This window comes from Abramis brama (genome assembly GCF_963993115.1).
Source record: "Abramis brama genome assembly, chromosome: 9".
NCBI lineage: Eukaryota > Metazoa > Chordata > Actinopteri > Cypriniformes > Leuciscidae > Abramis > Abramis brama.
The window spans coordinates 11,348,708-11,374,644 of NC_139971.1; the positions used below are offsets into that span (position 1 = coordinate 11,348,708).

At 40.0% G+C, this 25,937-nt stretch overlaps 1 protein-coding gene across 2 annotated transcripts; it reads right to left on the reverse strand.

Annotated features, from left to right (window-relative positions):
• Positions 1-17,587: 17,587 nt before the first annotated feature.
• Positions 17,588-22,995, reverse strand: onecut1 (one cut homeobox 1). Of its 2 annotated transcripts, none has more exons than XM_084124322.1 (2): positions 21,640-22,995; positions 17,588-17,913 (listed from the first exon to the last, which is right to left on the reverse strand). In XM_084124322.1, exons 1-2 carry the CDS (start codon positions 22,721-22,723, stop codon positions 17,627-17,629), a joined length of 1,371 nt encoding a protein of 456 aa, XP_083980448.1. In that variant the 5' UTR covers positions 22,724-22,995; the 3' UTR covers positions 17,588-17,626. The 2 variants fall into 2 exon arrangements, with proteins under 2 accessions (XP_083980448.1, XP_083980449.1); XM_084124323.1 differs by having other exon boundaries at positions 21,655-22,963.
• Between the last annotated feature and the right edge of the window lie 2,942 nt (positions 22,996-25,937).

A 25,937-nucleotide genomic window follows, 5' to 3' on the forward strand; every position in this document is an offset into this window, starting at 1 on the left:
AAGTAGAATTGAATGTTCTGAAAACCTTTCTCTAAGTGAAATTGAGTTCTGTATAAAAACACTAAAAAACAACAAATCCCCTGGAAATGATGGCCTTTCATCAGAATTCTATAAAGCTTTTATAAACGATATATCTAAATTCCTATTAGCAGTATATGAAGAGGCCATCAACAAAGGATCCTTACCTACATCACTTAGACAAAGCGTCATCACATTGATCCCTAAACCTCAAAAAGATAGACTATTATTAGAAAATTGGCGACCTATATCATTATTAAATAATGATTATAAAATAATGGCAGCAGTTTTTGCAAAACGGATGAAAAATGCTTTAAATGAGATAATTGATGAAACTCAATGTGGTTTCATGAAAGGACGCCATATCTCCTTTAATATTCGTTTAGTTATTGATTTAGTAGAATATAGCAGTTTACTAAATTTACTTTCGATACAGTTAGCCATAAATTTATATTTGATTCCTTAAAATTCTTTGGTTTCGGGGAATATTTCATAAAAAGTGTAAAAACGATGTACTATGGTAGTAATAGCTCTATTAAACTTATTAATAGGACATCTCCCAGATTTGAAATAAACCGAGGCATTCAGCAAGGCTGCCCAATTTCTGCATTCCATTTTTTAGTTGTAGCTCAAGTGTTAAGCAATATGATAAACCAACACCCTTTTAAAGGGATTGAAATTCATGAAAGACAAATTAAAATATCGCAACTTGCTGATGACACGACAATTTTTCTTGGTGACAGTTCTGAGGTACCTTTGGCTCTAAACATGATTAATAGCTTCTCAAAATTCTCTGGATTGAATTTAAATTTATCTAAATGTGAGATCTTACAACTTAAAAACAACAACCTATCCACTGTGTGTAATATTCCTGTTAAAAGTATGGTAACCTATTTGGGAATTAAAATTTCTAAAAGCACTGATGTAATGGTTAACTCCATTTTTTGCCTGTTATTGAAAAAATACAAAAGAAATATAACTCATGGTTAGCAAGAGATCTTTCTATTCAAGGGAGAATTCTATTGAGTAAGGCAGAAGGTCTTTCAAGAGCAGCATATCTTTTCTCTTCACTTAGTGCCCCAAAGGATATATGCTTACAAATGGATAAATTACTCTTTAATTTCATCTGGAAAAACAAACCTCATAAAATTAATCTGATGGTGGATTAAATGTTCTTAATTTTACTATTTTTAACCAAATTCTAAAAATAAATTGGCTTAAAAACTTTTAAAAAAATCAAACAAGTATATTTAATATAGTCCCTTATTTTTTGTTCAAGAGACGTGGGGGATTAAACTTTTTGTTGCAGTGTCCTTATATGACCGGTAAACTTCCAATTGCTTTAGCTAACTATCATAAACAAACATTACTTTTCTGGTCCCTTTTGTACAAACACAATTTTTCTCCCAGTAGGTGTTTTATATGGAACAATAGTAATATCATTCATAATAAAAAATCTTTGTACATGGAGAATTGGGTCCAACACAACATTTTAATTGTTAGCCAACTAATTGACAAAAATGGGCAATTTTACACCTACCCTAATTTTATTTCAAAATATGGTTTATTTGTAAATGAAAAAGAATTTAACAAAGTAATTAAGGCTATTCCTAATGGCATACTAATATTAAACAAATTTTCAGATGTAAATATCAATAATACATCTTTACAAAATCCTCAACTCTTTGTAAATGGTCTCTCTTTATTTGATAAAGGTTTTAATAACAACTTTATAAGAAACTCCTTTAATGTTGGATCCAGTCCTCCATGTAAATCAAAGTGGCTTAAACCATATTGTATATCTTGGCGCAACATTTGGACTATGCCCTATAAGTTTATTATTTCTAATAAAGTCAAAGAAGTAATATACAAAATTATTCATAGATGCTATCCTGTAAATGCAACCATTAGTAGATATATTCACACTGTTTGTGATAAGTGCACTTTTTGTAACACATCACTTGAAGACATTGAACATTTATTTTTATATTGCCCTTTTTCTATTTCTTTTTGGACTGACTTTAAAATAGATATGACAAAAAAATTGAACAGATGTCTTAATTTAGACCCTCATGACATTTTACTTTGTTTCCAAAACCCTTTTTTTTCTGAAAAACAAAATTATATAATTAATCTTTTTATCATTTTGGCGAAATTTTATATTCATAAGACAAGAATAACTCAAAAGAAACCCTCCTATATTGCCTTCTATAACACCGATCTAACAATATATTTTGAAACTCTTTCAAACATGAGATCACAAAATAAAAAGCTTATAAAAACAATACAAATATTAAAGCTTTTCAAATACATATAAATGCCCTGATATTTTATACTTATATTTTTGTATTTGTTCTTATGTTTATGTTTATTTTATAATTATTTTTTCTTTTCTTTTTTTCTTTTTTTCTTTTCTGGTTAAATATTTTGAGCTGTATTGTCAATGCTTTGTAACCATTTTGTTTTTTTGCATTGTACTGAAATGTTTTTGTATTTGAACTGACTAAATAAAAAAAAATAAAAAAATGATGGTTTTGTACAGGCACTGCCAACACACATTTCAGTACAATCAACTTGTAAAAGTGCATGTACCATTATATGACCCCTTTAAAGGTACAGTATGGAATTTTTCGCCGCTAGGGGTCGCTAACCTCTTTACAATAACAAAGGCGTAGTTTGATGACACAACATTTGGTAAGAATTATGGATCTTGTCGTCAACGTCAAGCCGACCGATCTAATCATGTTTATGGATGACTGAATACATCGATGCTTTTATCATGACTGTGATATGAAGCAGGTCGGGATTGCTAAGAGACAGCTATCAGCTCCACATGCGACGCGAGTCCCGCGGATATAAAAGGAATATGGACATTTCATTCTACCGAACTACACGCAAGTGCAGGATTACAACTCACACTCTAAAAACTGCTGGGTTAAAAAATAACCCAACCTTAACCACACCGCTGGGTCACTATTGGACAGAACACGCGCTGGGTTGGTTTGACCCAAGTGCTGGGTTTGACCATTTAACCCATATTTCTGGGTCATTCATTTGACCCAACCAGTGGGTGAAATTAACCCTCTTGCTGGGTTAAGTCTTACTCATGTGCTGGGTTATTTCTTGTCTCATTCTCATAATTAGTAACAAATATTTGTTATATTACGAATGTAAAATAATTATTATCTCTGTAATACAATAAACCAGAGAGGCCACTGTATCTGTTACGATCTGCTCCAAGACACGAAAGTAGAGGATCCAAATGCAGCTTTTATTAAGAGGCAATCCAGACACGTAATCCAATAAACAGGCAGTGGGTCAAAACACAGGTAGGCAGTCCAAACAAACAAACAAAACAAGACAGGCAGGGGTCAGAGGCAAGAGAATAGTCCATGGAACAGGCAAGAAATCCAAAAACCAAGAAACAGGAAACCAGGGAAAACGCTCAGAGATGCAGTGCAACAACATACAAAACTTCGCCATGATTGAATGAATGAACAAGGAATAAATAGGCTGAAACTAACAAGGATGATGATACACAGGTGAATGCAATTAGTGATGATGAGTCCGGGCAGTGAGTTATGGGAAATGTAGTTAGTGAGAGAGTGACAATAGTCGGGTGTGGAGTGCCCTCTGGTGGTTCTCAAGGGCACTCCAGCTGATGACCGTTACATAGCCCCCCCTCAAAGGAGCGGCTTCCAGACGCTCTGAAATTTTCCAGGAGGGAGGTGGAGCGGAGGCGGACCCGGGGGCGGGATGGAGGGCCAGGCCCGTGGAGCGGAAGACGACCTGGAGACTGCGGCAAGACGGGAGGCCAGGGCGGATCAGGCTGTGCAGGCGACCAGGGCGGATCAGGCTGTGCAGGCGACCAGGGCGGAGCAGGCAGTGCAGGCGACCAGGGCGGAGCAGGCAGTGCAGGCGACCAGGGCGGAGCAGGCAGTGCAGGCGACCAGGGCGGTGACGACCCTTCAGGCGGCCAGGGAGGAGACGACCCTTCAGGCGGCCAGGGAGGAGACGACCCTTCAGGCGGCCAGGGAGGAGACGACCATGGCACAGGAACAGACACCGGCTCAGGAACAGACACCGGCTCAGGAACAGACACCGGCTCAGGAACAGGAACAGACACCGGCTCAGGAACAGGAACAGACACCGTGTCGGCGGCCATCTCTGCTGAGGGCTCAAGCGACGTGGCGGTGGTCATCTCGTCTGGAGACACTGGTTCGGCCGAGACCATCTTGTCCGAAGACACAGGTGTAGAGTCGGCCATCTTGTCCGAAGACACAGGCGCGGGAAGAGGAAGAGGAACAGATTCAGGCTCAGTATCAGGATCGGATTCAGGCTCGGCGGGACGAGACTCTTGACGGGCAGACGTGACGTGAAGCTCAGTCTCTGGATCGGCTGACGTGACGTGAAGCTCTGGCTCTGGCTCGGCAGGACTGACGTGAAGCTCTGGCTCTGGCTCGGCAGGACTGACGTGAACAGTCTCTGGATCGGCAGGCAGGAAGTGAAGCGTCTCTGAGCTTGATGGGACCAGCGGCGGCGAGGGCTTTGAGCTGGGTAGGACCAGCGGCAAAGAGGACTCTGAGCTGGTTAGGACCAGCGATGAAGAGGGCTTTGAGCTGGACAGGACCAGCGATGAAGAGGGCTCTGAACTGGACGGAACCAGCGGCGAAGAGGGCTTTGAGCTGGGCAGGACCAGCGGCGAAGAGGGCTCTGAGCTGGACGGAACCAGCGATGAAGAGGGCTCTGTGCTGGACGGGACCAGCAGTGAAGGCTCTGTGCTGGACGGGACCAGCGGTGAAGAAGGCTCTGTGCTGGACGAGACCAGCGGTGAAGAGGGCTCTGTGCTGGACAGGACCAGCGGTGAAGAGGGCTCTGTGCTGGACGAGACCAGCGGTGAAGGCTCTAGCTTGGCAGGCATGTCGCTTGCTGTCTCAGGCGCGGCGGGCATGACGCTCTCAGTCTCAGGGGCGGCGGGCATGACGCATACTGCCTTGGCTTCGGCAGATTTGGCGTGAAGTGCGGGCTCGGCTGGACTGGCGTGAATTGCAGGCTCGGCTGGACTGGCGTGAAGTGCAGGCTCGGCTGGACTGGCGTGAAGTGCAGGCTCGGCTGGACTGGCGTGAAGTGCAGACGGTGACATGGCGTGCCACGGAAGGAAGCTCTCCAGACATCTGGAGAGTGCCTCTCTCCAATCCAGACCGGAGAGATCGGGGAGCTCCCTCGGGTCGACCTCCTTAGCCCCCAGCCGGTAACACAACTTAATTGCCTCGTCCCCCAGAGAGCAAGAGGCAGCGAGAGGAACAAACCCCCAGGTGTACTGGAACAGATCGAGGCTATCCAGGGCCAAGGCCGCGATCTGTCCAGCGAACTCCCGGCTCATGCTGGGAAGATCAGGCGAGATCCGTACTGTTGGATTCCTGGAGGTCATAGCTGCTGGATCTGGGTGTGGCGAAGTTTTCTGTTATGAACTGCTCCGAGACTCGAAGGTAGAGGATCCAAATGCAGCTTTTATTAAGAGGCAATCCAGACACGTAATCCAATAAACAGGCAGTGGGTCAAAACACAGGTAGGCAGTCCAAACAAACAAACAAAACAAAACAAGACAGGCAGGGGTCAGAGGCAAGAGAATAGTCCATGGAACAGGCAAGAAATCCAAAAACCAAGAAACAGGAAACCAGGGAAAACGCTCAGAGATGCAGTGCAACAACATACAAAACTTCGCCATGATTGAATGAATGAACAAGGAATAAATAGGCTGAAACTAACAAGGATGATGATACACAGGTGAATGCAAAAGTGATGATGAGTCCGGGCAGTGAGTTATGGGAAATGTAGTTAGTGAGAGAGTGACAATAGTCGGGTGTGGAGTGCCCTCTGGTGGTTCTCAAGGGCACTCCAGCTGATGACCGTTACAGTATATGTGATTTCAATCTCTTTTTTTTTTTCTTTTTTTTTTATACATTTCTTTAATACTTTTCTTTATTGAATACAAATGTTAATCAATGTCAAAGGTCTGACATGTCCCCCTCATTTCATCCCTGAGGCACAGAATGTGCAGCAATTCACCAGTCATCTCATTTTGTAAATATTCAACCATGTTTGTCCTCACCTGTTGATTACACAAGTCAAGTCATCTTTATTTATATAGCACTTTTTACAATACAGATTGTATCAAAGCAGCTTCACAGTGATACTGTAACATGAAAATAATACAACAAAGTTTGTTTCTAGAAGAAAATTGCATCATCGTCCACCTTAAGGCAAATCAATAATATTGTTGAATATTAAATGTCCCCAACTAAGCAAGCCAAAAGCCAAGGCAACAGTGGCAAGGAACCAAAACTCCATCAGGTGACAGAACGGAGAAAAAAACCTTGGGAGAAGGCTCAGTCGTTCAGTTCTCCTCTGGCCATCGAGCGAACAGTGTATAATTATGATTCAGGCAGCATTTGTAACGGTCACCAGCTGGAGTGCCCTTGAGAGCCACCAGAGGGCACTCCACATAAGACTATTATCACTCACAAACTACGGCTGTTTCTCAATTCCAAGAACGCAGAGAACGGACTTGTGTTCTCGTGGAGACCGGTCTTGCCAAGCTTCCTTGGAAGCACGAACTCGGAACCGGCCGCAATGACTTCTGGGACACCAGGCGTGTACTAGCTCAAGTCTGCATTCGATGCATCCTCGGTATCAAGAACACATCCGGGTTCTTTCATGCGTCCTCTGTACTTGCGTTCTTGAGAATTGGGTCTGAACTTCGACGGTTAATGATGACGTAAAACGAGAACACAAGGACGCAAGATCGCTGAAGAACGCATATTGAGAAACACCCTATATTTCCCATAACTCACTGCCCGGACTCATCATCACTTATCACTGATCACATTCACCTGTACCTCATTCACTGATTGCATTCACCTGTGTCTCATCATCCTGTTAGTCTCAGTCTATTTATACAATGTTCATTCATTCACTCACTGCGAAGTCTTGTTGTATTGTTAGTCTGCATTTCTGAGTGTTTTTCCCGTGTTTGTTTTCTGTTTTTCATCCTGGACTGTTTACCGTTTCTGACTCTGTTCTGCCTGCCCCTATCTGGATTGTTTATTGGACTCTGTTTATTGCTGCCTGCCTTGACCACTGCCTGTTTACTGGATTACGAGTTTGGATTACCCTTATTTAATAAAGCTGCATTTGGATCGATCTTCTTGTCTCGGAGCATTCATAACAGAATTACAGGTCAGAGGTCAGATTGAATAAGAACATTCAGAATATTTATCCAGTTCCATCTGGTTGGAAGTCGGAGTCATCACACCGGTATGGAGACGAGTTTGTTGAGGATCAGTCGTGTCGATGAAGCCTTCACAGGGCTGATGAGGCTGGCACTTCAGGGATGCGTCATGGATGGGTCTCCTTTCTCCTTTCCTCAGTCGCTGTTTATAAAGATTGCAAGTCATACATTTACTAAAAAAAACTAGGCTAGGCTATATCAAGCTCTTGAAAGCCTTTTTTTTTTTTGGCACAAACCATGGTTCGAGACATTACAGAAGACACACGCAGACTGTGCTGGAACTTACCTCAGTCACTTCTTCTGACGAGTATTTCTAAAACTACGCCAGCACTCACAACTCACTAGCCTACATTAGAGACTCATTTCCCGCTGATTTTACGTGCGAGCCCTGTGAGGGATAGTGCGTGTGTATGGATTTCATACAAAACGCTTTTCTCACTTTTAAATACGCAACGTCGACAATGAATAGGCCTACGATAATTACATGATGAATTTAGAAGTTAAACTGCATATTTCAAAAAGGCTGCTGATATATTCATTTCAACTAAGGATTTAACGATGCGGCATTTTGTCAAAAATTCTAACCGGCTAGCTGTGGCTATTTAATGTTTCACAGAATAAATACTTTACCTCTCACACTTCCATATCAAAGACTGTATGTTGAACAGTGAAATTAGCTTGCTGCTACCACCACAACTTATTAAAAATATAGGTAAACATCATATTAACTTACCATAAAACAATGCCTGCTCCGAGTGACGTGCTCCTCAAGTCAGAAGTGAAGAATCCAGAAAGTTCCGCAAAGAATGAAAAAAGTAACCAGTTGCTGGGTCAAAATAACCCAACCAGCGGTTTATTAGAATGACCCCCTTACAACTCATTTGACCCAGCATGAGCAACCCAATAATGTGTTTACAGTACCCCAAGCAACCCAACTTTTTGACCCAGCACAATCAACCCAACAATTTGTTTACAGAAACAACCCAGCATTTTTTTGAGTGCACAGGTCAGTTTATTAGACAAATTAAACTTGTGAGGTAACGCAGCGCTGTTTCACTTGGTCTAACATTAGACTATCACACTAAACTGCATTTGAATGTGTTGAAATTGATGTGTTAGTTTGTCTGTATGAGACTAGCAGTAAGCTAGATCAACATTAGAATAACATACAGATCATATTCTAACATTTTATCATTGTTGAACTATATAACATTGATTAGTTTTATGTAAATGTGCTCACCTGTTTAATAAAGTACATGTAGGAGCGGTTGAAGTCTCGGACGTGGAGCTCTCGTTTATAGACTGTCTATGGGAGCTCTCGGCACGCACACGCACACACTCTGGTCCACTATCTTTGTGGGGACTCTCCATAGACGTAATGGTTTTTATACTGTACAAACTGTATATTTTGTCTCCTTACACTAATCTAAAACCGACCAATCACACACAACTTTCTGCATTTTTACATTTTCAAAAAAACTCATTCTGTATGATTTATAAGCTTGTGTACCTTAATTTAGGTCCGGACAGTGACACGAGTCCCCATGACTCTGTGTGCATTCAGGTTTAAGTCCCCACCAGGGTAGAACAACATGTACACACTCACACACTGCATATATACTTCATTATTTAATCACACTGGTTTCACAGCAGGTTGTGTTGGCTGTAGTCAGATTAATTCAGTTTTTTTGTTTTGTTTTTTTATGCACCAGTGGTCACTCTGCTACACTGTACAGTTGAAAAAAGTAAACTATGTTTAACAAGATTTCATCTTTAATATGAATTAGTTTGTCTGAATTTTTCATATTTTTTTTCTTGTATACTTTTAAGTTCCATTTATTTGGTGCTTTGTTCAGCTTTGTTCAATCTCAAACCATTATTCTATTTTTATTATTAAGATTTTCTGCACAAGAGTTAACTGTAATCTCGGCAAACATTAAACTTTTCTGAAATTAAACGTCTCGCTTTGGTCTACACTGGAAGTGTTCTGTTTGCTCTTTTAACCTATAATTACTAAAACTAAAACTGAAACTAAATAAAAAAAAAACTAGAAATGTGTTTGCAAAATAAATAACAAAACCATTAATGAAACGAACTAAAACTAAACGGAAATTTAAAGCAAAATTGAAAACAATATTAAAATAAAAACTAATTTAAAAAAGCAAAACTATAAGAACCTTGACTGTAACGAATTACAGTTACTGGATTTTTGTATCCTGATTACATAACGCCGTTACATGTATTCCATTATACTATGATTTTGTGTGTATTTGACCATTTAAGTGCAATAAGCCACGAAAAATAGCTTAATTTGGTACTTGCGAGCTGTTTGAAAGGGCGGCTTTATGTATGCCCCACTTAAATAGACCAGTAGGGCGTGCGTTTTTGGTGTGAGCATGAAACCTGCACACCCGCAACCCCGTGCCGAAATCTAGACCTAACACTATTCAGCTGGAAAGGCGGGTGTGTGTCAATTTGCCGTCAAAGTACATTTCAGTATGGAGATAAAGGATAGGATCATGATTTTTACAGTAGTTTAACAGCACAATGTGAGTGTTTTAGCACTGTTTGCTTTCTGAATCTGATCGTATGGACCCGGAAAACAGTGACACATGATGTCAGATTTTATAAGCGGATACCTGGGAAAAGCTATCCATTAGAATTCCTGTTCATCTAAAGGGCAGTTGCTTGACTGGCACAGGATCAACTGGAATCCATCTTTCCTCGTGGCATGGCAACAAATAACCTGAAGAAATAGAATGTTGAAACAAACAATGTAGCATTCACTGTAGCTGCCACACAACAGAAGGTAACTGACAGGTAAGTGGATTAATAGAATTTCAGCAGAGGGTGGAGCGATAGCGGGAACCAGGCAACGGTGAGTCTATGACAGCAGGAAATATCAGATGGTAACTTAGCTGAATGTTAATGGAGGTTTGTCTCTTTGCAGATGGTGGAAGATAGTCGAAGGTTGAAGGTCAAAGGTTGACAAGCTGGATCTTGATGGAGGATGACGGAAGACAGGAGACGGGAAGACATCTCAGGTGAGTATGACTGGAAAGCTTTGCAGGTAGGTAGTCGGTGCGTCTTAGGGTTAATGACGAGACCAGATAATGATGTGAGGTGCTGCGTCTCAGTTCGCCTAGTTTAACTACGCCCTAAAAGTACTCTTTTTGTAAAGAAAAAGTGCATGCTTTTGAGTGTGTAGCTGAAGAGTAGACTTTGGGACATACTATAACGTCATACAAATGCGTCTTTAATGGTTGCTCTCTGTGTCACACGCATCATGTCACGCAAACTGACCTGTCAATTATCTTGTCAAAGATAAAATCCTCCACATTCCATTTAATTTAATTTCCTACTATCGGAGAGAAATGCAGAAGCACTTTGATCTGCAGTCGCGGGTCTTTCATGCAGAGAACTCTCCGCATATTAATGCATAACGATGCATTTAAAAGTTAATGGCCAAACGGTTCTTTATAAAAGTCCACATTGTTATTGCAGATGAAATATAACACGGATAACATTAAATAAATATTTTTCTATCAGGTTCTAAACATCTCATTGTCAGTCGTGGATATCTGCCATGTTTTGTAGTTTTTTAACACTTTTTACTCGTGTTTGTAGTTCCTCCTCCAAAGAGCAATGGATTGTGGGCAACATTAGCCTAAGAGTGTGCATGGATCCACACTTCGAAAATCCACCGGAAATAGTAGACCTTCCGGACACTTCTAGCATACCCTTTTCAACATACTATGCTTTGGTACACACTTATTTTAGGCCCCGTTTACACGTACATGGCTATTTTGAAAAACGGAGACATTTCCCTTCGTTTGTGCCCTTCGTTTACACATAAACAGAGAATTCGCCTCTGAAAACGATTCTTTCTAAAAACTCTGGCCAGAGTGGAGAATTTGGAAACCTTCGTTTGCACGTTTGCATGTAAACTGAGAAAAACTGAGTTTTAGGCAGCGACGTCACAGAATGTGACTATTTTCAGGATTCTGATTGGCTAAGGTGGGCTTGAGCTTCTCGTTACACTGCCATGTACAGGTTTGGCATGCTCTTGACAGCATATAGCCTACACGGGTTCGTGTGCACGATGTTATTTTTGAAAACGAAGAGGAGTGAAATGTCCGTTTATGAAAATAGCAATCCACGTGTAAACGTAGCCGCCTGAATCTCACACACTGTTTAGAATGGATAGTTTGGACATTGAGACGCAGGGAGGGTGATGTTGGTAGATATAGGGTGTGTTGATGAGGGAGTGCAGGTGCAGTAGGCCTAAATCAGTATTCGGGTGATTGGGAACGAGTGGGCGGATCGTGGGGATCTGGTGGTGATTGGTGTTGTGATGGTGTGGCTGACTCTGTGACAGTAGCACAGTGTAGCATATTATAGCTTGAAATGTGTCGCTGTATAATGCATAGTTTCACATCATTTATTTTGTATATACTATATAAAAAAAGTAGATCTAATAAAAAAAGTGTGCAAAACATGAACTTTGTTGCAACAAAACCTTTTGGGGTTATTGTACATAATGGCCAAAAGTTTGCAAGGAACCTGCGCTTTGTGCTTCTTGATACCGTTGAACATCCTGTTTAAAACTAGCAAATAGCAACATAATACAGGCCATTCAGCAGAGAAATATTCAATATTCTGTCTGAGGTTGTTTTGATGGCATGTAACAAAATAAAAAGATATTGAACTAGAAAAAACGTAGGGCAGAACTTTTTCTGAAGTTCTGGAATGTATCCTTCAGATATAGGTTGGATAGTGAAACATTATGTAGGCAGTTATGTACACCAAATTGGAGCCAAAATGAATGCAAATTCTCATTATTATTATTCTTTTTTTGTTTTGTTACAGTGTGCACTAATGAATAATTACCAAGAACATGCATTTATAACAGTAAAAAGATTCAATCTGGATTTCTTGTTGACTTTAAGGATATAGAGTACCCACATATGTAACCACATTGTGTTGAATATCATAGATATGTTGAATGAAAGACAAGATAGTCAAGAAGTCTGGTTGTGATGTGCTGGAAAACCCAACCTTTTTATTTTTCTACATTTTTGTGACTACAGAAATGCTGAAACATTTTAACACTGAAAAAAGCATGGTGACATCATTACTTGCATCTTTTTTTTCCGATTTTTTTTTTCTTGCTTAGCAAACACAGAAGATGATATTGCACGGCATATAGAGAACAGTAGCTAACAGTAAAGAAGAAGAATAAGAAGAAAAAAAAAACAATTTGAAAGATCTGAATTTAAAATTAAAAGCATGAAGCATTACTACCTGAGAGTAATACCTACTGCATTCCTCCACTGAAACAGACACAACATACAGAGAAAACAGGCAGAGAAAGAGAAGAAAAAGAAAAGTGTAAAAAACAGAACCAGCTTGATACAAGATGCACTGTTCGAAATGGAAACAAGCGCTACTTTTTGTGAAAGAAAATGTCAGCAAGTTTATTTTTCAGTTTATCAAAACCTTCCTCCTTCTTTATAATAATCATCGCTGGAAGTAGTCCCTCTTGGACCTACAAAAAATAAATATAAAAAAAATGAAAAACATGATTTTGTTTTCCAGCTGATTGTCTTAGGCGCTCTCAGTATTATACGGCACACAGAGCCAAGCCTTCTATCAAATAGGAACTCCTTTTCCACGACAACCAACTGGGATAGGAATTAATGATTAGAGCAATCCCAACATTCACATACATCGAGCTATCTAAGCTAGACACTACATTAGAGGAGTGGGTCGGGACGGAGCGTAGGGTTTGGAAAGAGAAGGGGTGAGTATTCTGTGACGCTGTGGGCAAACACTTCTGAGTCTTTGACTGTGTTGTGGGCAGAGAGGATCTTGACTCACAGTTGGCCTTGATTTATGCCACTCTTTGCTGTTTTAAAAAAATCTTAAACGCTGCACCTGGATCATCTATCCGATATCCCTTATGCGACATAGGAAACCAATGGCCAGCAAACCCAATACAACAAATAAAACAATTCTGATTGTACAGCATAGTGAGACGAAAAGCACTGCTATCACGGGTGTTCTCTTCAGTCCTGCTAATATAAAGGACATCGTTCTGCATCATTCTTTTCATGATGTTTCCAAGTGGTGTCTTCAATCCTAAGCAGACACACGTGTACAAAATCATGTCTGAACCACTAGCAGACTCAAACAGAAATGGAAACTGCTGAAATAACAATACTGGCTCAGCCAATGTTGTGATTTTTGAGGTGGGACAATCTGTCTGATTCTGGGGGTCCCAGTTGGGCTGGTTAGTTTACCAATATGCAGGCACATTTGTCTATATAAAAGTAGTCATGTATTCTGACAAAACAAATATTTTGCATTACATAATAGCATTATTAATGGCATAATTGCATAATAGCTATATTTTGCCAATAACCAATTTTTGGGGGTATCACAACAATCAGCCAACTGCCGCTAAGCTGAATGTGGACCGTTCTCTCCCAGTAATTTAGAATTCCTTAGGCGTTAATCCAAACAATGAAAGACGGGAAGAGTGTTTGAAAACAATTCGGCAGATCTGTTTGGTGCCACTAGTGGTGCAGAAATTACGTCACCTTCAACATACAACATTAGACACACACTTTCGCCCTCCCCATACATGCACACACCAATTCCTGTTTTCTTTGCAGATTTATTAGACTTTGCTCATTGTCAGTACACACGTTCGAACCAGAATTGACATATCAGATGGATCTAGGCAGCAGTGCCACGTCAATTAAAAATCAACCCAGCGACGTGACCCCGTCCCCGGCAGACCCGCTGCCCCACCCACGCTCCACCCTCTCAGTGTCCGACACAGCAAAGTGGGCAGGACTTGTAGCCCTCTGTCCCAAAAGCCACAGATTGTACTGTTTAGCAGTATATGCCCCCAATAAGTTGAACTAAGTTTGTCTACATTGTCCCACTATATGCCCTCTACTGGTTCATACCCGTGCAGACAGCAAATAACCTCACAGACGCCAGTGCTTATGCAAAAATTACACTACTTTCTTTCGTCCCCCCAACCCCCACACCCCCCCCTCCCACTTTTTGGTTTGGTTAGAAAATCTTTGGATGTGCAGCAATACCCATAACACAATGATTTGAAGTACAAAGGACAAAATCATTCTGGACATTTAAATAAAAATAAAAAAATCAACTGAAAACATCATACACTGCTTTTTTTAATAGCACGACGAGGTCAGTCCTCCGCGGCTCTCTGTCTGGCAGTGTATTAGTACAAGGGCCAAAGTGCCATCTAACATACAAACACAGAGGAATGGAAATTCATCAATATATCTACACTTCAGACATAAGGCTGTAAAATAAAATGAATGTCCATTTTTTTGTTTTTGTTTTTTTGTTTTGTTTTTTCCAAAAAAGCCTACTATGTACAAATCTATATTTTCTACAAATACATAAATTAAAACAGAGGTTAAGCGATACAAAAAAAAAACAAATGCAATTAAATTAATGGAAATCACAACACCGTAGTAGAAGAAAGTGAACGAATAGACACAGAATCACAGCAGTTGGTTTTACCCTGTAAAAAAGAATAGTCAAACATCCTTAGAGTATCGGAATAACACAAGGCTTTTAAAAAAAATACGCTTCTTTTTACTTTCTGCGAGTTTCAGTCTGCTATATCACGGAAACTCGCCTTTGGTGACCAAAACTGAGCACTTTCGCCAAACCTGTCAAAATAAATACTCATAAAGCTTTTTCCCGAAGTAACATCAATGATTACCAAACTAGTTAGTTCTGCCTTAATCACATAAACTCTCTATACAACAGAACTGTGAAAATTTATTACTATGAGGTATTCAGATATTGGTAAAGACGTGCACGGCCTAATCGGTGGACACACCCACTGGTGGGGGGTGGGGGGGTGGGTCAAGGTTTGGCTGGGCGTTTAAAGGGGGAGGTGGCAGGAGCTTTGGTTTGTCAGCGAGAGTTGGAGAAAGCAAGAGAAATTCCTTTGGTATGTTTTCATTGCATGGTTGCGCTGGCAAAAGCACCACGGTGAGAGAGAAGAAATATTCCATTTTTTCTTCGTCAGTGGCCCTTCCACAGGCTGAGGTATTCCGAGAGTTAAAAGGTGGGTGTCGAGAGGTCAACGGCGGTTTAACACTTTGGTTCAAGCAAGGCACTCGTCCTGTGAGTTTAAAACATGTCTGCCGAGGGAGCTGTTATGAGCACGGATGAGTGATAGAGAGCATTAGAGCGAAGGAGAGGAGGAGACAGGGGAGGGGAAACACACCATCTATTCATCCACCTTATCATTCATTTAGGCCGTGCAAAGAGAACAAATCTTTGGTATTCTTTGGTATCATTACTTTGATAGAAATCACGAATGGAAACGGACTGAGGTAGCATCTTTGGTTCACACCATAAATATCAGCAGGTCTTAACATTGTTTTTTTTCTAATTTTTTCTGCTTTTCTACATGAGGAAGCAGCGCTCTTTTATATATGCTTCGATGTTGTAATAGTCGTAAATACCAAACATATTTTTAAAGCTAAAACACACCACAAGAGACAACAAGGCCAGATATCTTGTGAGTTCGAGTGAGTCTATTATATGAAGCGAACGCATCACCCTGCTTCAGTCTCAATAATGCTTTCTTCCTAGTTGTGAAATGCATAGAATGCGCTCCCTCTCTCTCTTACTGGGATATTGGGTTCGGGCCCGGGTGTTGTGGTGCAGTGGTGTTGATGGTCGATGCCGTGAGAATGATGCATTAGACAATGAAATAGCCTTCTATCAAGAAATAAAAACAGCATCTAAGTGAGCTTAATGGGAAATGAAACCGATGAATCTAATATGACGGCTTATGGGTTTGTGAAAGAATGCTGACAGCCACCAGCCATTCAGACGTTTTTCTGTACTTAATAATTGGGTTGTTTTAACCCAATTTTGGGTCAAATCTGTACAAGCCCAAACGTTGGGTTAAAACAACCCTGCATTTTTTAGAGTGTAACATTCTAAGGATGAGAAAGTTGGTTGAATGCAACGGAATATACGTTTCGAGTCTGTGAAAAGTTTGAAATGGAATGTAACACAAAACAACCTGAATTTCCTCCTGCTTCCTCTAATGACAATTAACATGCGCATGCATTTGCTCCAGACAAAGCTAAATATGATAAATGACAAAAAACCCATGTTGAGTTATTTCACCTTCAGCCTCATTAAATGAGAGTCTGTGAAACTCATAAAAAGAATATCTCCTTATAAGCTGTGTTTGACTGATGGATGTGGGTATGAAATGGTGACAGGTGCTAGTTAGTGTAACTTTATCTTTGGTTTTCAGCAACTGGCATTGAAACATTTAAAAAACAGGTAAAAAAGGCAGGTTAAAGCTAGCAAAAATCTCCCTGAAATAATCACAAGGAAGGACTGAGGCAGGAATGGGATCGGGGCATGGATTTGTCCTCACAGAGACATGCTTGACTACTACTAGTTTGTTCATTAGGACAAATAAGAGACTTAATTATGTGTTAAATGGCTACATGAACTGCAGTCCATATTACATGTATGGAGTCACCTGAATGGAACTGATAAGAGTATCTTGATAAGAGGAATCAACATAGTTTTGTCTGATTTAAATAATAATAATAATCAAAAAATACACATGTTTCTTTGGTTCTACCATCTGTGATTGATAAGATGGCAAATTCACATGTATTTTTAGGTTCCTATGTAACTTTTCCAACAATTAGGAAGAAAGCACTATCCTGAGGGTGACATTCAGGCAACCTTTGTCAAGATTCTACACCACCTGAATACATCTGGCATCCCTGGCTAGATCTGGGATGCCTAAAAACACAGAGTTGAGCCTGTGATGTCAGGCATTACACCTGCGGGTCAAGCCCCTCAATGATGTCACGGAAATCTGACATCAGAGTGAATAACAATCACTCCACGTTTTGAGATGATGACCAATCATTGATGAGAAAAAGTCCTTGAAAGCAACCAATCACATTAAAATAAAAGAAAGACTTTGAGATGGAAGTTAGGGGAGTGTGTTGAGATGGGGAACGACCCGTGATTGGAGTGTAACTTCATTTTTTTGTTGTTTTTTTTTTGTTGCAGAATGTCAGACATAAACGAACAAAGTCCTAAATGGGGGTCAAAGCAGTCTTTGGTGTTTTTCTTTGGATATTATAAATATCGGTACTGTACAAGTTTTAAGGGCAAACGCTGTCTAAAATTGTCTCTTGTTAAGTTTTCTTTGTTTAAAGCTTTTCCACCGAAGTTTTTTTTTTTTTTCATAATGCAGCCATTACTCCATCATGCTTTGGTACAAGTGCTGGAGGAGGAGGAGTTGGCCGAGCTGCCGTCGTCCAGCCACTTATCAAGGCTCCGTCGACGCGCGTTCATGAAGAAGTTGCTGACGGTGGCGAGCTCCAGGCCCAGCTGCTGAGAGATGGTGATTTGTAACTCTTTGGACGGGCGCTTGTTCTCTTTAAATATTGCATGTAAAGTCCGACGCTGGACATCAGTGAAGACCAGTCGGGGCTTCTTGGAGAGGCTCCCCCGCTCGCCTTTACCGTGGTCCTGCTCCTTTCTCTTGCACGCTGAAAGAACAAAAGGTTGACATGCAAAAGTCAGACATGATTGCCTAACTTGTAAAAGAAATACGGACATTCTTAAGCAGACTTATTTGTCATGACAGGATGAGTTTTTCTAAACATGGAAAATATAAAACAAAACAGAAAAACTGCTGCTTATGGAGGGTTTTGTATGGTAATTTATTTTACACTATAGTCTCTGGAACTGTCCGTGGTGCTTAAATCTAGCCATACGATCAGTGGGCCTACGATAGTATGATCACATACTGCCTGACAATAATAATAAAAAATAAAATAAAAAAACGCTTATTAAACCACACACTAAGCAGTCATTTTGAATGAAGAAGCTTACTGATGTTTTCTGTCTTTGTGCGCGTAAATTCCCAGTGGGCGGCATTACGGTTTAGTTTACAAAAAAAAACACACACACACACACAAGGGGGCGCTAAAAGATGGTGCAAAACCGCTTAAAGCAGGCGTTTACTTGAACAGTCACACACATAAAGGCAGTCTGTTTTCTTAAACACATAAACCATCTCAACTCATTAATATGTAAAACACAAATTTGCATCACAGTTCTATATGGTTCATTCTAAAGCACATTTTCATATTTACATGCAAAAGTTTAGACAAGAACTCTTACTCTCCTACTTTCATTTGAATATTTAATATTCAAATACGTTAACAGTACATCTTTTGAATATTATTTAAACATTCATAATATTTAAATCATTTATTAAATATTGAATAAAAACGATATCAGTAATCCTAAGAGTTTATATCTATTGTGTCGTAACTATGCAAAGAGGTACAAATTGAATAACACTTTAATGTGCATTCTGGCCGTGTAAAAAAAAAAAAAAAAAAAAAAAAAAGAAGAAGAACGAAACTATGCGCAAGGAAAGCAGTTTGGGTAAATATTAACAAAAAGCAAATGAGTTCGCTATCATGTGTCATAAATCAAAACTGTGTCCATGCACAAGGCCACTGTGACGAGACCCAAGCAGATTCCCAGGGAAATAACTGCGAACCTCTTTATCCTTCAGCACATTTGATCATCACATATAGGTACTGTTTGTCTGCAAATCATTAGACAGGCGCCAGATAAGCGCGCACACGAGGGCGAGGGCGCGCCCACGGTCACTCATTTCACAGTGGCTCCATGCAACAAAACAAAACTTCAGGCCTAATATTAAATTTAGGCCTAATAAGTCGATATTATGTCATATAATTATATCATATCTTAATATATAGCCTGTGTAATATTATAATATATAATAGAGCAGAAGTTCAGATATGGGCTATATATATCAACCACTGGTCTGTTACGCATTTTAATAACACTTGAATTATTAGTATAGTTTACTGTCTTAAATTTTTTAGCGCAGCCGCATGCACATTTGGATTCAGTTTAATCATTTTAAATTGACTAAAAATGGCTCATGGCTTTTTAGATAGCAGTTGTTTTTTTAAATGTTTAAATGTAAATTTGCACAATCTGTAATACATTATTTGATACATTTTAATATTTACTATGTGGCCAACTTTTTATAATATTACAATAATTTCCTTCATGGAGTAGTTTGCAAAGTGCCTGAAATTTCTTCAGTTTTTGATTTTCTTCATTTATTCCCAAATAATATCGATTTAGCAAAACGATTACCAGTAAAAAATCTTAAAAAATTAGAGTTATAAAAAGTTTGTTAAAATCAAATTTATTGTCATAAATTATCTTTTAAACAAAATTGGGCAAATTATTTAAGGTTGGTTATAATGAGAATAGTAAATTGTTTTACTAATAAAATTAGACCAGAATGACCTTTTAAAAATAATATAATGGCAATTCCTCATAATTAACAACCATCTGCTAAAATACAAATATAAAGAGCTGAGGCAAAATACAGTTGAATGTAAAAGCGTGAACGACAAATTCACAGCATAAAAATCCCGCGTGTGAAAAAGGTGTAAAAGCAGTGATGTGAAAGACTGCTGAGTGGTCTACTGTCTTAAATTACTAAGGAAAAGGAGAAGGGAACTGAATTTGAATAATCAATATACCAATTCTATATTTACCTCTCAGTAGGCCGATCACATACCCTCAACCATGTGTACTCGATCAATAATATACATCACTGTGTCTGGAACCTTTACTAATTTCAATATCATTTAACGGAATATGTAAATAATCCCGCAAAACCAAAATAAACTAAATCTAACTGACATGCCTTAGAACGTTCAGTACTTAATTATTATTTTTATTTGATAATAATAATAGTAAAAATGATGCAAAAGACCCAAACGATTTTTGGATTTTGAAGCTTGTATCGACCAAACGAAAACAAAAATACACAGCATATGAAAATACATTACCTGAATGTAAGCATATTCCCTATAACCCTGTCCTTTACAGAAACGTGTGTAAATAAAATGATATAATGTAAATGCCAACGCTATCTCACGACCAATTCGTACAGAGCAAGGCCGAATCTGAATGAAACAACATCAGCCCAACCTCAGTTTTCAGAGCAAGGCCGAATCTGAATGAAACAACATCAGCCCAACCTCAGTTTTCATAATACCCTGGCATTGATATTTATAACAAAAGCGAAACTTCGATATAGAGAAAGGAAATCGAGCACAACTTAGAATGTAAAATAAAGACTGATGGTGTGTACGCGCAAGACTAAGATAATGGCACACAAAGAGAGAGCTTAAATTTAAAATCGACATAAACCTCTCCTCATACATATATACAATTTATTTTTATTTTTTGCCATTTTTTTTACTTTTTCTCATGCACAAATGAATTACTCTAATAACTGACAGTTATGATGGAGCGGTGCAAAAAAGAGGGACACTCGTATTTGAGATGCTCTGTCTCTTTTTTTCTCACTGCTGGCTTTGAACGGATCAGTGGCCCCCAAACCCGCCAGCCAATTGATTCTAATTCTCGTGAGGCAAATTAATGGAGCCCCAATCAGTTAATTAAGAAAACCTACACAGAGCACACGTCACTGGAGCTGGACAATAGATAAAGCGATCTAACCAGAAGACAGAAGAAGAAAAACATGTTTTTTTTTTTGTTTGTTTTTTGCAAACCCAAACACACACACTGCGAAACGCATTCAGAGCCCGTTTAAGTAGTGCGCGCACACAAACAGTAACGTATTTACGCATACCAGTTCAAAAACTAAATGTAGCCTATTCACGATACAATACATGTTGTTTCACCACAACGTGCAGTAGCCTAATGTAAAAAAAAAAAAATATGTAGACCAGTGTTTATTAACGTGTCGCAAAGACAAATTGGCACAGGGACATTGCATCCATTTTCACACAGAGACAATAGGACTGAGGCCACCGAGGCTTCCAGACGCGCATTTCTGATCAAACTATTTCTGTTGACCCGTGCATTATCTGCACGCAACTCAGTCTGAGGGTGTCAAATTGCACATCAAATAGCCCAAAAACAAACAAGAAAACCAAAACAAACCCATTGCACGGGATCACTTTACCTTGGCGGTCAATTTTTTTACATCGAGAACACAACCTCAAGTTTAAAGGTATCAGTGGCAAAACAAGCACAATCGCAAAACCTAAAATGAAAAAAAGCTTTGTAGGAAAACTCGCAAAAACGATGAATGCTGGCCAGCCACGTAATGCATTTGAAGGAAATGAAATGAAATTAAATGATAGTGATAAACTGAGGAGAGGAGAAGAAGTGTGTATTACCTATTGTTCTCTCACCTGCGAGCCTGAGCGCTGACATTCTCTGGAACTCAGGCTCCTGCAACCATTTCCACATCCTGCGGAAGGTTTCCCGACCAGACTTGAGCTTGCTCCAGGGCTTAGGGTTCCGGAGCAGGTCCGAAAGCGTCCCTTGCGAGCGGCACAACACCCTCTGGGCAAAGATGGCTTGCGGAATGCTGTATCTTTTCAGTTCCGTGGTGATTCTTTGGGCCACTTCTTTGGTATTGACCTCTTCCATCTGGCCCGAATTGCTGCCGTTGTTCAGCTGCGATCCGGGCGCGGAGGAGTGGTTATGCTCCCGAGTGGAGCCCAGCACCTGCCCGTGGCCCTGGGCGTTGAGATGGGCGTGCGGGTGATGGTGGATGCCGTTGATCGGCACCATGCTCGCCGAAGACGCGCTCATGTGCTGCTCCCCATGTCGAGCCAACATCGCGGGGTGGTGTGCCTCGAATCCGTTAGGTGTGAGCATCTTCTCGGCGGGCATGGTGGCCCCGGGGTGCGCGTAGGGCGGCAGCCCCTGCTGGGAGTTGTGAATGCCGCTCAATCCGGATCCCGAAAGAGGCGACAGGCTCTGTCCCATGCTGGCCACATCCTTGTGGTAGGGAGAGTAAAGGTTGTTCATCGGGGCTAGACCCCTATCGTCCCTCATCAAGGTGAAGCTCCCGCTGACGTTCCCCGGGATCCGTTGGTGCGGGTGATGATGATGGTGGTGGTGGTGATGATGATGGTGGTGCGGGAATTTGTCGGAGACGGTGGAGATGGGCGGTAAGGGCTGCAGCGGGGTGAGGGTGGTGTAGGTGCTGCTCATGCTCATCCCGGGGGGAGCCTCGCACGCCATGCTCATGGCTGGGTGCAGGTGCGTGGCGAGCCCGGGGTGCTCCGGGGGCCGGTGGTGATGATAGTCGCCGCTGTCCAGGATTGATGCCATGCCCATGGAGCGCGCATGGGCTGACAGGCTGCTCCGATGGCTCCTGTGATGAGCGCTGTCTCCGGTCATGAGATCCGCCGGTTCATGGCTCACTCCGTGCAGATCGCCAATGTTCTCCATCGACAGCTGGGCGTTCATTATACGTGCAAGCGTGTGGACAAATCATCTATCTGATATAGCGGAGCAGTGTCCACAGAAGTGCTCTCATTGGAAAAGTTCTGTTCTTATCTTGAATATTTTTATCTTTTCTGATTTTTTTCTTCGCTTTTTCTATGTTTTATAAAGTTTTGTAATTTTTTTGTAATGTTAAGGCCCCCGTCCCTTCAGCAGTGCATGGTGTCGGTGTGCTCGCGTCCCTCGCCATCTCTTGCCATGTCTGCTGTTGTTTCGCGCACTGCTCCGTGCTGCGGCTGCAGCTCCGCTTCCCCGCGCATGCGCGCTGATCCCGGCTCCTTTGACGTCACTTATTAAGGAAGATGCACCCCATTGCTATTAAATAGGAAAGCCTCCTGCTGGATGTACAGCATGATCAACCTCACACTGTTATATCTAATCTTAATAATATATTTTTTTTTAAAGTCAGTGGAATGGAATGAAGTGTTGGGACAATTATGCTTTAGCTATATGAAAAATCAGACGACCCTACGAAGTCACAGTAAAGGCTACGCGTGAATAATGCATGAATAAAGGTAATTTGTTTGGCAGAACCTCCTTAATGCAATGGGCGCAGAAAACACACTTCCGGGTTCACCTGGGGGCCTCTGGTTACATTAATATGCATATTCATTAGTTCCTGCTCCAAACTTCCAGAGAAACCTTTACATACATGCACATATGACTGCAGATATTATGAACATTATATATATAGCATATAAATCGTCATGACACTCAGTTGAAATAAGAAAGTTTCCACACTGACGCACACAATATATAAATATATATATATATATTTTTAATTGCAGAAAATTGTGCAAATATACAGATTGCTGAATGTAAGTCATCCTGTACCATGCAGAGTTGGAGTGTTTGTGGGATCAAGGACAGACGGATTGGTAATAGGCAGAGAAAGGCTGGACAGATGTTTCTATTGTTGTGCTATTAAGAGTAACGAACCAAGCCATCAGGAGTGTGTCCCGCTTCCGTGGTCTGGCAGTATAATGACACAGCACATTACGTTTCATTGGTGAACTTCACTGAATAGGCAAAACGCATTTCTATACCAAATCAATGTTACAAACATACGTGTGTATTTCTTGCATATACATAAAAACGCGCGATCGCAATAAAATTTGTATTTTTACAAAATACAGTTAACTAATTTATCATCCAAATCTAGCAATATAAAAATACAATTCATGTAGATTGTGTAAAATCCAAAATCCAATACCATAAATCTGACATGATGAACTTGTAGAAGTTTTTGAAAGTTGGAAGAATAAATTACCAAGACAGTTACAAGCCCCCCAAACACCCCCCGCACATTACAGAGATATCACTTTGCACGACTTCACATTGTTTACAGTTAAAATCGACTCCAAAAAGTCAGTTTCATAACCAGTCAAGCGAGAGAATGGGATAACTGGACAGTTGGAGCCCGGCGAAAGCGTCCAAGCCCGGGTGGGGTGACAGCTTGCAGTGGTCAGACCTGGGGCCCCCAGCTCGTGCGCATAGGGGACATGTCAAAGGTGACGCTTCAAGACTCCTGAAGCTAACAGCTGCGGGGGAGGGAGAGAGATTAACTTTTTCAGACTTTTCCTGCTTTCTTAGGGACCTGCTTATAGTGACAAAACACATACATCTGTCAGGGTCAAGAACAATGCCATCCGGATTAACGAGTTAAGAAGAACAGAAAAAAATAAATAAAAATAATAACAATGAAAATTAAGACAGATTAGAAGTCAACTCGGTTCATGTTTTGAGGATTTGACAAGTGGTTAACATACCAAGAGTTACAATAATAATAGTAAAAAATAATAAATAATAATCCGTTTATTATTATATACGACTGAAGGCAATTACAATTAAAGACTTCAGAAATGAAACAACATCGTCAGCTGAAATATAACAACAAATAAAAGTAAATGCATGCAATTTTTTTTTTTTTTTTTTTTTTTTTTTCGCTTATTAGAAATTTACAGTGGTAACAAACTCTCTGGCTCACGATATCATTTATTTTCACATAAACAAAATTGGAAAGCCATACAGTGCAGGTCACAGACTTTGCATTTTCACTATCGACCATTAATTTGATGAAAAAGATCGTATTCAAGCACGAAATTTAGCAGCAAGCCACATCTGCGCACATTCTCATAGTGGTCGATATTTTTCATTCGCACTCGTGTCTCCGTGACGTGCGCAGCGGTGTGTGTGTGTGTGTCTGTGAGGGGGTGATGGAGGTTTTTTTTTCTTCTTTCTGTTGAGGCCTACCTAGGCGTCTCTCCTTGCCTCTGAAAGCAGAGTTTGTAAATCTTTTAACTGTATACAGCAGTGATGGAAAGATAAATAATAAAAGAAGAGTAATGCGTATGCGTCTTGAAATCAGTGTCACAAAAATTGTAATATCAAATTATATTTTCTTATTATTGTTTTATAAACTATATGTGAAACTGATCATATTTAATAAATATACAATTATAAGCCGAGGCTATGCACCGGAGTCTTCAAAGTCTAAAAATAAAATTCAGTATTTAAAATTCTAAAAAGATTTCATAAGTTTTATTATTTTTCACAGCAAATCAAAAACAATAAAAAAGAGACTGAAAGGCAGTGCCAATGAAACAAATATTGATTATTAAAAAAATATTCTCCTCTTAACATTTCTTAATGGGATAGGTGCATTCACCCGCAAAGCATATTCAATTATTTAAAGACTTTTGCCCCTGAACTTTCCCTCAAATCGCTGTAGGCTACTGTGTTTTATATTTTGGAACATTATAGAGCTCCTTTACTTTAAATGTGAATTAAAGCCAAACCTGAGCACTAATGGCACTATATGAAACAAACAGAAACACAGATCAATACAGAGTCAAATATTAACACGACAGGTTGATGGTAATTTATAAATGAACCGAAATTACAGTTTGTTTTTTAACGGCATTTCAGTAATAAACTGGCAATTTAAATGTAAAAAAAAAAAAAAAAAAAAACCTTCAGGGAACAGGTGTAAGGTTTTAAATTATCCAATACTGTAAACTGTGAATAATATCGTACTCTCATTCCCTGATATCCTAAATCGTGTTATCTAATTGTCATTTATGCAGACATTCGTTGCTTTTGAAATGCAACTGTTTAAAAAATCGTTAAATATTATTTTATTGTGAAATGTTTATTACTATTATTATTAGCCTATTAA

What these genes read in the sequence shown, in the direction of transcription:
- onecut1 (XM_084124322.1), bottom strand. Translation starts at nt 22,723, where the DNA reads ATGAACGCCCAGCTGTCGATGGAGAACATTGGCGATCTGCACGGAGTG. An exon ending in CGCAGGTGAGAGAACAATAG is followed by an intron (nt 17,914 to 21,639) that starts GTAATACACACT and finishes TTGTTCTTTCAG; the next exon opens with CGTGCAAGAGAAAGGAGCAG.